The sequence below is a fragment of the Protomyctophum bolini genome (genome assembly GCF_963924005.1).
Source record: "Protomyctophum bolini genome assembly, chromosome: 20".
NCBI classification, from domain to species: Eukaryota; Metazoa; Chordata; class Actinopteri; order Myctophiformes; family Myctophidae; genus Protomyctophum; species Protomyctophum bolini.
In genome coordinates this window covers 1,797,854-1,812,070 of record NC_137881.1, presented here as the reverse complement: position 1 = coordinate 1,812,070, position 14,217 = coordinate 1,797,854, and the positions used below count along the sequence as shown (strand labels likewise).

At 44.9% G+C, this 14,217-nt stretch overlaps 2 protein-coding genes across 2 annotated transcripts in view; one reads left to right on the top strand and one right to left on the bottom strand.

Moving 5' to 3' along the window:
- Window positions 1-14,217, bottom strand: part of ctsz (cathepsin Z) — a 471,668-nt gene that overhangs the window by 87,105 nt on the left and 370,346 nt on the right. The gene's annotated exons all lie outside the window — the stretch shown is intronic.
- Window positions 368-10,497, top strand: faim2b (Fas apoptotic inhibitory molecule 2b; the record flags this gene model as incomplete). Its single annotated transcript, XM_080793109.1, has 12 exons — window positions 368-445; window positions 2,192-2,252; window positions 2,696-2,763; window positions 3,019-3,083; window positions 5,925-5,978; window positions 6,110-6,160; window positions 6,433-6,472; window positions 6,820-6,857; window positions 7,526-7,613; window positions 7,821-7,916; window positions 8,760-8,813; window positions 10,348-10,497. The coding sequence occupies 12 exons, from the start codon at window positions 368-370 to the stop codon at window positions 10,495-10,497; spliced, it is 843 nt and encodes a 280-aa protein (XP_080649235.1).

Genomic DNA, 14,217 nt, shown 5'->3' with positions numbered 1-14,217 from the left:
TGGACTGAAGCCCCATGAAGTGAACACAGTTGTCGTACCTCTGTCTTACTCTCTGGCTCTGGACATGTCTGTAGGGATGAGCTCACTGTGGCTGAGGACAGGGGGGGGACAGGGGGGGGACGGGGGGATCATCAGAGTTTAGAGGCGGATTAACCTCCTGCAGGGCTTTGTAAATGTGTTACTGTAATCCTCTCCTCTGTGCAGACAGATTTAGAACAGCCATTGTACACAACAACACTTCATCCCCAACACACACACACAGACTGACCCAATACCGCGCCAGGAAAACACTAGAAGAAAATATTTTGTAACAGCAAATCTACTTATCTTTACCGCCCTTATCTTTACCGCCACCGGTGTCATCTTCATGTCATCGTCGGCGGCAGCAGCACTGTACCTGGTGGAAGAACGAGGGGAGGAGAAAGACAACATGACGAAGGGGAAGGTACGGCCGTGGGCGTTCTATTGTTAATGTTCGTTTGTGTTTAGTTCATCAAGTTAACGTTCTATTGTTACTGTCCATTTGTGTTTAGTTCATCAAGTTAACGTTATATTGTTACTGTCCATTTGTGTTTAGTTCATCAAGTTAACGTTCTATTGTTACTGTCCATTTGTGTTTAGTTCATCAAGTTAACGTTCTATTGTTACTGTCCATTTGTGTTTAGTTCATCAAGTTAACGTTCTATTGTTACTGTCCATTTGTGTTTAGTTCATCAAGTTAACGTTCTATTGTTACTGTCCATTTGTGTTTAGTTCATCAAGTTAACGTTCTATTGTTACTGTCCATTTGTGTTTAGTTCATCAAGTTAACGTTCTATTGTTACTGTCCATTTGTGTTTAGTTCATCAAGTTAACGTTCTATTGTTACTGTCCATTTGTGTTTAGTTCATCAAGTTAACGTTCTATTAAGGATGTCCTGATACATTTGTTTTTCGCTTCCGATCCGATCCCGATCCCGTTTCTTGTGTTATCCGATAACGATACCGAATACCGATACCAGTGTTGTAATCTTTCATGTTGTGTTTATAGCTATATAGCTATGTATCTGGTGTTGTGTTTATAGCTAATAGCTATGTATCTGGTGTTGTGTTTATAGATATCTAGCTAGATATCTGGTGTTGTGTTTATAGATATCTAGATATATATCTGGTGTTGTGTTTATAGCTAATAGCTATGTATCTCATGTCGTGTTTATAGTAATCTACTAATCTAGCTATATATCTCATGTCGTGTTTACAGTAATCTAGCTATATATCTCGTGTATGTTTATAGCAGACTCCTCACTCAAATGTGCACTTGCAGTTTGCAACTCCAAAGCAAACTCCACATGCCCCAACATTTTATTTACCTGCCATAGTGTCAACCCCTTCCTTACCCCTGTGTGGGATCGCTCGTTATAGACTGGCATATTCACCGATACCGATATGACCCGATATGACAAATAAGGGCCGATCCGATACAGTATCGGGACATCTCTAATAACTATAATTAAAGGCATTTGAAATTTAATAACATTTTTACTTTTCAGTATTCCAATTAAGAAATAGCAAAACATTATTCAGGATTTCAATTCAAATATTAACATTAAGAATAGCCGACCTACAAGCTCAAAACGCGTCGCAGTGTGACGCGTTTTGAGCTTGTAGATCGGCTATTCTTTGCTATATGTGATGTGGCCCCTCTGGAGTGAGTGTGGAACTATAGTGGCCCCTCTGGAGTGAGTGTGGAACTATAGTGGTCCTCTCCATCGTCGTACCTGGCCTATTGTATAGCGTTGATTTTGACAGCAAATTTTAGATTTAGTTTTAGTCATAGTCTTTTGAATGAATCTTTTTGTCATGTTTATTTAGTCTTCAGATGTAGTTTTAGTCTAATTTTGGTCAGCTAAATGTCATAAGATTTCAGTCGACTAGATCTACAGTCGATTTTGTCGACGCAACATGACGTGATGGCAGATTTTACATTTGCTTGCGTGCTGAAAAATAGCCGATCTATAAGCTCACAACGCGCTTTCTGAGCGCAACACCGGAGCGTAGTTCAGCCAATCACAGCGCAGAATGGCTTCCTTCCGGCGCGTCAGTATTCTGAGGACAGACTCACAGGTTTCCTCCTCACGTTTTGAGGACGCGACGTCTTAGAATTATTAGTTAAGGTTACTAATATACTGTCACATTGTTTACACTCTTCACAGGTCGGCAACAAGACGGAGAGCAGCGAGCCTCCAACCTATCAGGAGGCCACTGGCACCCCAGGTAAACACACACCTGTATGTGTGACCACATGTGACTGAGAGCCTCATGCCATCGTGCAAATCTTAGCTTTTCACCAGAGGTGAAAATGAGTTAATAGCACAGGCAGATGTAATAAATGCTTAAACATGTAGCTAGGTGTAATGTTAGAGACCACAGTCCACAGAAGACATGTAAATATGAAATAAATGCTTAAACATGTAGCTATAGGTGTAATGTTAGAGACCACAGAAGTGAACCTTTCAAGCCTGTTTTCTCAACTCGCTGTTTCTCTGCAAGACATCCCTATAAGCTATAAGCCATATCTCCAAAACTGGTGGGTCAAACTGAACAACTTGTCAATTTGAAGCTAATTGCTTTCATATGACGATATGAGCGTCAGAGCAGATCTACAAGCTCATACCATATACACGTTACTCCAGTGAATGTTCCGTTCTGTCCGTCAGGATACGAGGAGATGCAGGTCCAGTTCTCCTGGGACGACGCGCAGATCAGGAGAGTCTTCATCAGGAAGGTACAGAACGGAGGTTAAAGGTTAGAGGTTAGAGGTTAGAGGTTAGAGGTTAGAGTCTTCATCAGGAAGGTACAGAACGGAGGTTCAGTCTGTCTGACGGGATGTATCTGTGAAAAAACATCTTTGGAAAACCCCTAGAATGCCATAAAAAAAACTAAATTGGAGTGTGTGTGCGTGCGTGCGTGCGTGCGTGCGTGCGTGCGTGCGCGCGCGTGCGTGCGCGCGTGTGTGTGTGTGTGTGTGTGTGTCCTCCAGGTCTATGCCATCCTGATGCTCCAGCTACTGGTGACGTTGGGCATCGTTGCTCTCTTCACATTCTGGTAAATGTCTCCCAGGGACCCCCCAGGGACCCCCTGTTAAACCTAATGTTTCCCAGGGACCCCCTGTTAAACCTACTGTCCCCCAGGGACCCCCTGTTAAACCTACTGTCTCCCAGGGACCCCCTGTTAAACCTACTGTCCCCCAGGGACCCCCTGTTAAACCTACTGTCTCCCAGGGACCCCCTGTTAAACCTACTGTCTCCCAGGGACCCCCTGTTAAACCTACTGTCCCCCAGGGACCCCCTGTTAAACCTACTGTCTCCCAGGGACCCCCCAGGGACCCCCTGTTAAACCTACTGTCCCCCAGGGACCCCCTGTTAAACATACGGTCTCCCAGGGACCCCCAGGGACCCCCTGTTAAACCTACTGTCCCCCAGGGACCCCCAGTTAAATCTATTGTCTCCCAGGGACCCCCTGTTAAACCTACTGTCCCCCAGGGACCCCCTGTTAAACCTACTGTCCCCCAGGGACCCCCTGTTAAACCTACTGTCCCCCAGGGACCCCCAGTTAAACCTACTGTCCCCCAGGGACCCCCTGTTAAACCTACTGTCTCCCAGGGACCCCCTGTTAAACCTACGGTCTCCCAGGGACCCCCTGTTAAACCTACTGTCCCCCAGGGACCCCCTGTCAAACCTACGGTCTCCCAGGGACCCCCTGTTAAACCTACGGTCTCCCAGGGACCCCCTGTTAAACCTACTGTCTCCCAGGGACCCCCAGGGACCCCCTGTTAAATCTACGGTCTCCCAGGGACCCCCAGGGACCCCCTGTTAAACCTACTGTCCCCCAGAGACCCCCTGTTAAATCTACGGTCTCCCAGGGACCCCCTGTTAAACCTACTGTCCCCCAGGGACCCCCTGTTAAACCTACTGTCCCCCAGGGACCCCCTGTTAAACCTACTGTCCCCCAGGGACCCCCTGTTAAACCTACTGTCTCCCAGGGACCCCCCAGGGACCCCCTGTTAAACCTACTGTCCCCCAGGGACCCCCTGTAAAACATACGGTCTCCCAGGGACCCCCAGGGACCCCCTGTTAAACCTACTGTCCCCCAGGGACCCCCAGTTAAATCTATTGTCTCCCAGGGACCCCCTGTTAAACCTACTGTCCCCCAGGGACCCCCTGTTAAACCTACTGTCTCCCAGGGACCCCCTGTTAAACCTACGGTCTCCCAGGGACCCCCTGTTAAACCTACTGTCCCCCAGGGACCCCCTGTCAAACCTACGGTCTCCCAGGGACCCCCTGTTAAACCTACGGTCTCCCAGGGACCCCCTGTTAAACCTACTGTCTCCCAGGGACCCCCAGGGACCCCCTGTTAAATCTACGGTCTCCCAGGGACCCCCAGGGACCCCCTGTTAAACCTACTGTCCCCCAGAGACCCGCTGTTAAATCTACGGTCTCCCAGGGACCCCCTGTTAAACCTACTGTCCCCCAGGGACCCCCTGTTAAACCTACTGTCCCCCAGGGACCCCCAGTTAAACCTACTGTCTCCCAGGGACCCCCTGTTAAACCTACTGTCTCCCAGGGACCCCCTGTTAAACCTACGGTCCCTCAGGGACCCCCTGTTAAATAGCTAGATATAAGATCCTTTATTTGTCCTTTCGGAGATGTGTTTTGTGCCAATCAGGATACAGAAAACAGATCACAGTACAGTGACAATAAAGAAACAATGCCAACAGAAGGCCACCAGTCATAGTTCCACGATCACATAACACTTTATGCAACGGAACTGAGACGGGCCTGCTTGTTCATATTAAAGTCCTATACTTATAGGAACACACGATCTTGAGGCCCGGCCTAGCCTGCAGAGAAGGTATACCTGCATGTACCGTCGCCCTGATGGTAACAGACGGTATTGGCTGTGTATAACGGGTGTTTATTGAACCTAGTAATAGCTCTCCCCTTCCTGAGTGCCCAACGGGTCTCACACATTGAGGTCACACTCTCAAATCGTACCCCAGATATTTTGCTGGACACGCTGATGACTTTATGGCGTTTGTTCTTATATTAACCGCAACGATAATGAGCCATACCAGGAAACAAAACTAAATGTCACTCTCCACAAAGGATCGATGAATAACGTCTTTTTTTCTCCACGTTATTCTGTCTCAGTCTGCGCATAAAATGCAGCCTCTGCTGACCTTTCTTGTAGATGGAATGAGTGTTGGAACTCCATGTCAGCTAATTGGAATCAATCGTTGTACCCAATAGTAGGGCCTACTTATATTCGTCCACCATCACTACCCCATCCCCACCAATGGCTATTTCCCGGTGTGCATGAGCACCAGTCCTATAAGGTCAAATATCACCTCCTCAGTTGTTTTTCCACATGTTCTTCGATAGCTTATCTCATCATCCTCAGTCAGACCAACAGTAGCTGTGTCGTCTGCGAATTCAACAATACATGTGTCGTCTGACTCACTCACTACAGTACGCTTGTGTGTAGCCTATACAGCGTGAACAATAGCGGTGAAATCACGCTCCCTCGCGGAGCCCGCATGACGCGTGTTGCTCGTAATGGGGAGAGATATTGCTTTATTCACCTCGACATGTTGTGTATACCCGCTCAGTCAGGGCTGACTCCACCCACCTGATGATTTGAACCCTGCACCTGATTGGTGTTAACATCCATACAGTATATCAAACAGTTTCCTCGTCAAAATATGAGGTTCCATTGTGTTAAACGCAGAGGAGAAGTCTACAAAGAGTAGATCTCTATACTGTCCCCCAGGGACCCGCCCCCCCCCTGTTGAAGAGCCACGCTTAAGAGGACTGATTTCCTCTCTCTCTCTCTCTCTCTCTCTCTCTCTCTCTCTCTCTCTCTCTCTCTCTCTCTCTCTCCCTCTAGTGCACCTGTGAGGTATTACATACAAACTCACCCCGGCTTGTATTCACTTGCAAAGTAAGTGAGGACACGTCGCTATATACACATTATTATTAATAATAATATTAATAATTTAAATCACTGTATGTGTGTATGGGAGCTGTAAACCCCCTCTCCCTCCCCCCCCCCCCCCCCCCCTCTTCCAACAGTCTAACGTTCCTGGCCACCTACATTGCTCTGTCCTGCTGCGGAGATCTGAGGTAACATTATTAACCAATGAGATCTGAGGTATATAACATTATTAACCAATGAGATCTGAGGTAACATTATTAACCAATGAGATCTGAGGTAACATTATTAACCAATGAGATCTGAGGTAACATTATTAACCAATGAGATTATTATTGAGGCAGGCTACACAGTTCCTTCAATCAATACGCAGTAATCTGTTGATTTTTGAGAAGAACTTCTGAAAATCAATTTATATCCATACCATAATAATAAATGTAAAAAACCCTTTAATTTTTCACAGGAGGCAACACCCCACTAACATCATCCTGCTGGTTATCTTTGTAAGTATGAAATAAACATTAACCAATGAAATCACTTAAAACATTAACCAATGAAATCACTTAAAACATTAACCGATGAAATCACTTAAATCAACTTATAAACATTAGCCAATGGGAACATTCAATATGGAATCACTTAGAAACATTAGCCAATGGGAACATTCAATATGGAATCACAAAGGGAACATTCAATAAGTGTGTTGCTTCAACACAAATACATGAAGTATACTTTTTGTATTGCACTTATTGTATTTATAACATTTATTGCATTTTTACTTATTGTATTTATCATATTTATTGTATTTATAATATTTATATTAATATTTATCACCTTTTTTGTTCTTCAGACATTGAGCCTGGCGTTCATTATGGGCTTCATGTCAAGGTAATTCAACAAGGTGTGTGTGTGTGTGTGTGTGTGTGTGTGTGTGTGTGTGCGTGTGTGCGTGTGTGCGTGCGTGCGTGCGTGCGTGCCAGACAGACATATCCTTATGTGTAAATTATATATTTATAATATATATATATATATATATATATATATATTATTTTTTTAGTTGAACAGTGAGAGAGAGAGAGAGAGAGAGAGAGAGAGAGAGAGAGAGAGAGAGAGAGAGAGAGAGAGAGAGAGAGAGAGAGAGAGAGAGAGAGAGAGAGTTGCATGACAATGACAAACAACTCATTCTGTTGGGAGCACATCTGGGAGCACATCTGGCTGCACAGTATGTGACTGCATGTCACAAAATGAGGGACACTTATACCAAAAATATACACTATATGTGACTATTATCTTGACACGAACCATCTCGACACACCACGGACACATTTAACACTGTGTACATTTTGACAGTATTTTCATATTGTATTGTGAAAATTAATGTTCTATTTGCTTGTTTTCTGTTATATTTTGTATTTATTTTATTTTGTTCGGTTCTTCTGTTGAACTTCATGCTTTGGCAATACTGTAGCTACTACATTCATGCCAATAAAGCTAACTGAATTGAAATTGAATTGAATTGAATTGAGAGAGCAACAGTGTGCTCTCTCTACCAACAGTTTCTACAACACCAAGTCGGTGATGCTGTGTGTAGGAATCACAGCTCTGGTGTGTCTGTCCGTCACCCTGTTCAGCTTCCAGAGCAAGGTGAGCTTTTAGTTTCATATAACCCCCTAACCTGTGTTCAGCTTCCAGAGCAAGGTGAGCTTTTATTTTGATATAACTAACCCCCCCTAACCCGTGTTCAGAATCGGAAATCCGATTTTGTTTTCGTGGTGGTTTGAAATCTGATTCAAATCTGGACTAGAGGAGATCCGTCTCAGTCTGAACACAACAACCTGATCTGTGTTTCAGGTGGACTTTACGTCGTGCCAGGGCGTGCTGTTCTGCATGTGTATGAGCATGCTGTTCTGTGCCGTGGCTCTGTCCATCCTCGTTCCCTTTGGATACGTAAGTTCACCTCATCATCTTTTACCAGATGTGTTTAACACTTTACAGTTTACACACCGCTCTTGATTAGAACTGTGTTTGCACATTGTTGTACTTTGTACATTGTATTTTATTTTACTCAGCCATAACAATTTATTTTCTGTTAACCAACTTGCTGGCTGGCAGGCAGGCAGACAGCTACTCATAGACAGGCAGACAGACAGACAGCTACTCATGGAGAATTGGACAGGCAGGCAGTCAGACAGCTACTCATAGACAGGCAGACAGACAGCTACTCATGGAGAATTGGACAGGCAGGCAGACAGCTACTCATGGACAATTGGACAGGCAGGAAGGCAGACAGCTACTCATAGACAGACAGACAGCTACTCATAGACATTGGTCATTGGTCATGTTTTCAAAATCTCCGTGTGTGGTTGTGATCTGTGAAGTATGTGTCTCTGATGTCTTGGTAGAATGGACAGATGGTTAGGAAGTGTAGCTCGGTTTCCACTTCGTTTAGTGTGCAGTGGGTGCATAGAAGTGCATAGAAGCACTGAGAAGTTGTTTTGGTGGGGAGGGGGAGGGGGGGGCTGTCTGTCTGTCTGTTAGTCTAAATTCCTGTAAGGACTCAGAGAGTCTAAACATAGAGAGCCTCACATATATACCCTTACCGTATGTCTCTGAGTGGGAGACGGATTAGCATCTGGTAATCTTTTTAAGGTAATCTATAAAAGTGCAGCAGTGTCTCCTGTAGGCCACTTCTAACGCAATGCTTTATAGTAATGCCTTTCCACTTGTTTCCCCCTCAGATACACCCTCAGTGGTTACAATGCTTATAGGAATGCCTTGTTCTCCCCTCAGATACCCTGGTTACACGCCATCTACGCTGTGATGGGAGCCATGCTCTTCACGCTGGTGAGTGAGGGGTTATAGCAAGGGTTAGCAATAGTTCCACACTCACTCCAGAGGGCCACTATATTTTCACACTCACTCCAGAAGGCCACTATAGTTCCACACTCACTCCAGAGGGCCACTACAGTTCCACACTCACTCCAGAGGGCCACTATAGTTCCACACTCACTCCAGAGGGCCACTATAGTTCCACACTCACTCCAGAGGGCCACTATATCCTCACACTCACTCCAGAGGGCCACTTTAGTTCCACACTCACTCCAGAGGGCCACTTTAGTTCCACACTCACTCCAGAGGGCCACTATAGTTCCACACTCACTCCAGAGGGCCACTATATCCTCACACTCACTCCAGAGGGCCACTTTAGTTCCACACTCACTCCAGAGGGCCACTATATAGTTCCACACTCACTCCAGAGGGCCACTATAGTTCCACACTCACTCCAGAGGGCCACTATAGTTCCACACTCACTCCAGAGGGCCACTATAGTTCCACACTCACTCCAGAGGGCCACTATAGTTCCACACTCACTCCAGAGGACCACTATAGTTCCACACTCACTCCAGAGGGCCACTATAGTTCCACACTCACTCCAGAGGGCCACTATAGTTCCACACTCACTCCAGAGGGCCACTATAGTTCCACACTCACTCCAGAGGGCCACTATAGTTCCACACTCACTCCAGAGGGCCACTATAGTTCCACACTCACTCCAGAGGGCCACTATAGTTCCACACTCACTCCAGAGGGCCACTATAGTTCCACACTCACTCCAGAGGGCCACTATAGTTCCACACTCACTCCAGAGGGTCACTATAGTTCCACACTCACTCCAGAGGGCCACTATAGTTCGACACTCACTCCAGAGGGTCACTATAGTTCCACACTCACTCCAGAGGGCCACTATAGTTCCACACTCACTCCAGAGGGCCACTATAGTTCATCACTCACTCCAGAGGGCCACTATATAGTTCCACAATCACTCCAGAGGGCCACTATAGTTCCACACTCACTCCAGAGGGCCACTATATTCTCACACTCACTCCAGAGGACCACTATAGTTCCACACTCACTCCAGAGGGCAACTATAGTTCCACACTCACTCCAGAGGGCCACTATATTCTCACACTCACTCCAGAGGACCACTATAGTTCCACACTCACTCCAGAGGGCCACTATAGTTCCACACTCACGCCAGAGGGCCACTATAGTTCCACACTCACTCCAGAGGGCCACTATATTCTCACACTCACTCCAGAGGACCACTATAGTTCCACACTCACTCCAGAGGACCATTATAGTTCCACACTCACTCCAGAGGGCCACTATATTCTCACACTCACTCCAGAGGGCCACTAATGCAGCTCCTGATGTGCCGGTTGGTACCTTGCGGTTTCTTCCACCATCGGTGTGTGAATAATCCTCTCCTCTCCTCTCCTCTCCTCTCCTCTCCTCTCCTCTCCTCTCCTCTCCTCTCCTCTCCTCTCCTCTCCTCTCCTCTCCTCTCCTCTCCTCTCCTCTCCTCTCCTCTCCTCAGTTCCTGGCGTTCGACACTCAGCTCCTGATCGGGAACAAGCGCTACACGTTGAGCCCAGAGGAGTATGTTTACGCCACGCTGAACATCTACCTGGACATCATCTACCTGTTCAGCTTCATGCTGGCCTGCTTCGGGGGCGGCCGAGAATGATTCATAGTTTAAAGGGATATTATCAGTATAATGTCAAAGAATGTTCTTCACCAATGTGTTTGTAAAGGTGTCTACTAACATATAGTCACCAATGTGTTTGTAAAGGTGTCTACTAACATGTCCCACATTGGTTTATATTCAATAATCTTTGACAGCTGCTGAAAGTTGGGGTGTACCATCAACAACCAATATAAGGCAAAATGTTCTAAATGTCATTGTGCTTTAAGTAGAATGTGACAAAACTAGGGGGTTTTCATCATTCTGAATCCATTCCAAGCATTAGTTTTGCACTAAAAACACTCCTTGGGTTAAAAAAAACGGCCATAGACACTTCACAGACCTCATCACATGTGTCATGTGATGACGGCTATGGCCATTTTAAGCCCAAGGAGTGTTTTTTTGTGCAAAACTAATGCTTGGAATGGATTCAGAATGATGAAAACCCCCTAGTTTGACACGTCACATGCACAGCATAGCATAATTCAATCAATCAATCAATCAATCAATGAGATTTAGAACATTTTGCCTTATATTGGTTGTTGATGGTACCCCAACTTTCAGCAGCTGTCAACGATTCCCCTAAAGGGTGGTTGAATATAAACCAATGTGGGACATGTTAGTAGACACCTTTACAAACACATTGATGAAGACAATCTTTGGTAAGAAATGTATTCCCAGATTTTATTAACCCATTTTGTGCGGGAACCCCGTTTTGGTGTTTTAAAACATTGTTATAATTTAGCTATTGAAAAATAGCAGATCTACACAAGCTCACATAGGACTGCTATTTTTGAAAAATAGTAAAAATGTGGCGCAACTCTTTGAATATATATTCTTTCAAAGTGAATGTTTTTAACCCACTGGTGGGTCTCTTTCATTCAAAGCAGAGCCATAGAGTGAGACAGAGTTGCGACATTGAGGGGTCAGAAAACTGAGCAGCGCTCGAGCGCTGTCCCTCCATGCAGCCTGGATGGAGGAGAGGGACGAGCTGGAGTTGGAAATGCATCGTTTTCAACGAGGGGCGGCGCAAATAATGTGATGTGCAACATGATGACTGTGTTAAAGGAGAATTCCATGCTAGAATGCTTTCTTATCTTTCTTACCTTTCTTTGTAGTTGTTACGTCCCCACCAAAGAGGTCCAGGTGTTTTTTTGTGCAAAAACTCCTTATTGGCTATTTTCCCTACCATAAGCCCTAAATTAATTGCATTGCATTGAATGGGGCTATGGGGTGTTATGCTAGTTCGCTTATTTCCATCGAAAGAAGTAGTAAAGTGTGCCGCTTGGGATATTATTTACATTATGAAGAGAGGATATATACAAAGAAATTATAATTTTGAGCGATGGAAATAAGCGAATTAGCACAACACCCCATAGCCCCATTCAATTCAATGCAATTCATTGAGGGCTTATGGAAGGGGAAATAGCCAATAAGGAGCTTTTGCACAAAATAACACCTGGACCTCTTTGGTGGGGACGTAACAACTACAAAGAAATGGAAGAAAGCCTTTTAGTATGGAATTCTCCTTTAAAGTATTGTACAGTGACAACTAAAGTCTCTGTATAATGTTTATGTTGTACGATTATAGCCTACTACAAAACAATCTAAAATAAAGGGATTTAAGATGATTACAGCGGGCTGTTGTTATACCAATAGAAGTGTCTGTTGAATGTAGGAGAGCCTTCATTGGACTGAAGCCCCATGAAGTGAACGTACAACTCGGGTCGAACGTTTGGCGTAAAATATATCAGACCGTCTACAAGCGTGTAGATTGTATAGGGGGGGGGGGGGGGGCAGCTATGGCAGAAAGTCATACTGTGTTATCAATTAAACAAATGTTATTTTTGATATATAATCTTTCACTGGTATATTCTCTTTCTTTCTTTTTTTACATATTATATATTATTCCCTAAACTCTATTCTTTTGTCGCGACAAAAGGACACATGTACGCAACAACCGGAAATGTATTATATAATCTATTTATTTATGTATTTTAACCATGCACTAATAAAGCAATGCTATGTATATTGTATAGTATAATACTTTTTTCAATAAAACAAAAGTTAAATTTGATCTAATTATTGACTGGCGAAGGTTTCTCAACACTCACTTCACCCGCTATAGTGCTAGAGCCTTCATCTAAATACACGTTCTATTTAAACCATTCTGAACGGGAACCGTCGGGAAGCCCTTTTGGTGTTTTAAGCATCAGCCTATGTTATACTTTAGCTGTTGAAAGATAGCAGATCTACAAGCCCTTAGTGCGGCACTCGGTGCCGCACTAAGGGCTTGTAGATCCCACTCCTTACACCTTACCTTACCTGTCACACTGCCTTCCTCCTGTGTGTGTGTGTGTGTGTGTGTGTGTGTGTGTGTGTGTGTGTGTGTGTGTGTGTGTGTGTGTGTGCGTGCGCCGTGCGGCTTTAGGCTACAGGTACTATCCCAGAGCTATAGCGTGACTAGAACTGCAACGTGAACCGTGACATGGATATTGGCCATTCAGAATATAATCTTTAAGCTATTGTGATAAAACTCCCAACCCGACGTAACCTGCAGTGATAAGCTTTGGGCTTATCAAGCCTGTTATGGAGCATAGCGGCCCATGGCGTCATGTTTAAACAATCAAGACAAGAGGCGATAATAAGATAATAAGATAATCGCCCACGCTGGCACAAACTAAATGTCTAAAAGTGTATTGATTCCTGGCAACAGAGTAAACAACATTACGTTCCGTGGGACAGAGAGGTCAAAGTTGAACCAATGTTACGCTGAAATAGGCCAACAATACAAATGACGCTAGTTTTGTGCATGGATTAATTTATATTTTTAATGAGTGGCCCTTTAATGAATGCACCGGATATTCACCCAAACCAGAGCAGACCTCCCACAGCGACGGGACCTTTGAACCACTATATTAATGGAGTATTTCCTAAACACAGCTTTAAAGTCCAAACAGTTTTCTGAAAAACCTTAATATGTTTCTGTATTAGTGGTGCTCAATATTTCATGTCAAGGACCCCCAGAAATTAAATATTTTACGCGACTTCCGGCTCTAAAAGCGAGGATAGGTACAAAGGAAGCTTTTTAGCACACCTTATGAATAAATAAAATACAACGTTGCGCTCTGCGATAGTTCATATAAAATACAACGTTGCGCTCTGCGAACTGCGATAGAACCCTTTCTCTCATATAAAAATACAATGACTGCCTCCCCCTGGCCAGCAGGGGCGCCTGATGGAGGGGAAAGGAACTGGTTGGAATAACGTGTTCCTTCCACACGCTACGTCCAACCAGGGAAACTCCCCCCTGTCAGGTGTTAAAGGAGCAACTTGGACACTCAGGCATGAAGGAAGCATGAGTTCAAGTCCGTTGCTCTCCCCAGGTTGGCGGAGGGTGTGTAGAGCCCAGGATCACATTAGATAGATGATTGACACAGGGGTGAAAAATGGGTTACAAAATTGTGGGATAAAAAATATATTAAAAAAAAAATACAATGACGCGTATACTGCGACAGCCGTCGCCAAGAAAATAAATCCATATCTCTGGAGCGTTATAATCTGACCATAATATCCATACGGTATATTTATTCAGCCCGTCATCTCTCTACAAACGGTCCAATGAGCCGCCATGAGCAGCGCTGTGGTCCTCCTCTCCCGACTCCTCCTCCATGATGCGTGCGATCCAGGGGGCGTGTCTGGCCACCAGCGTGTAGGTGTAGT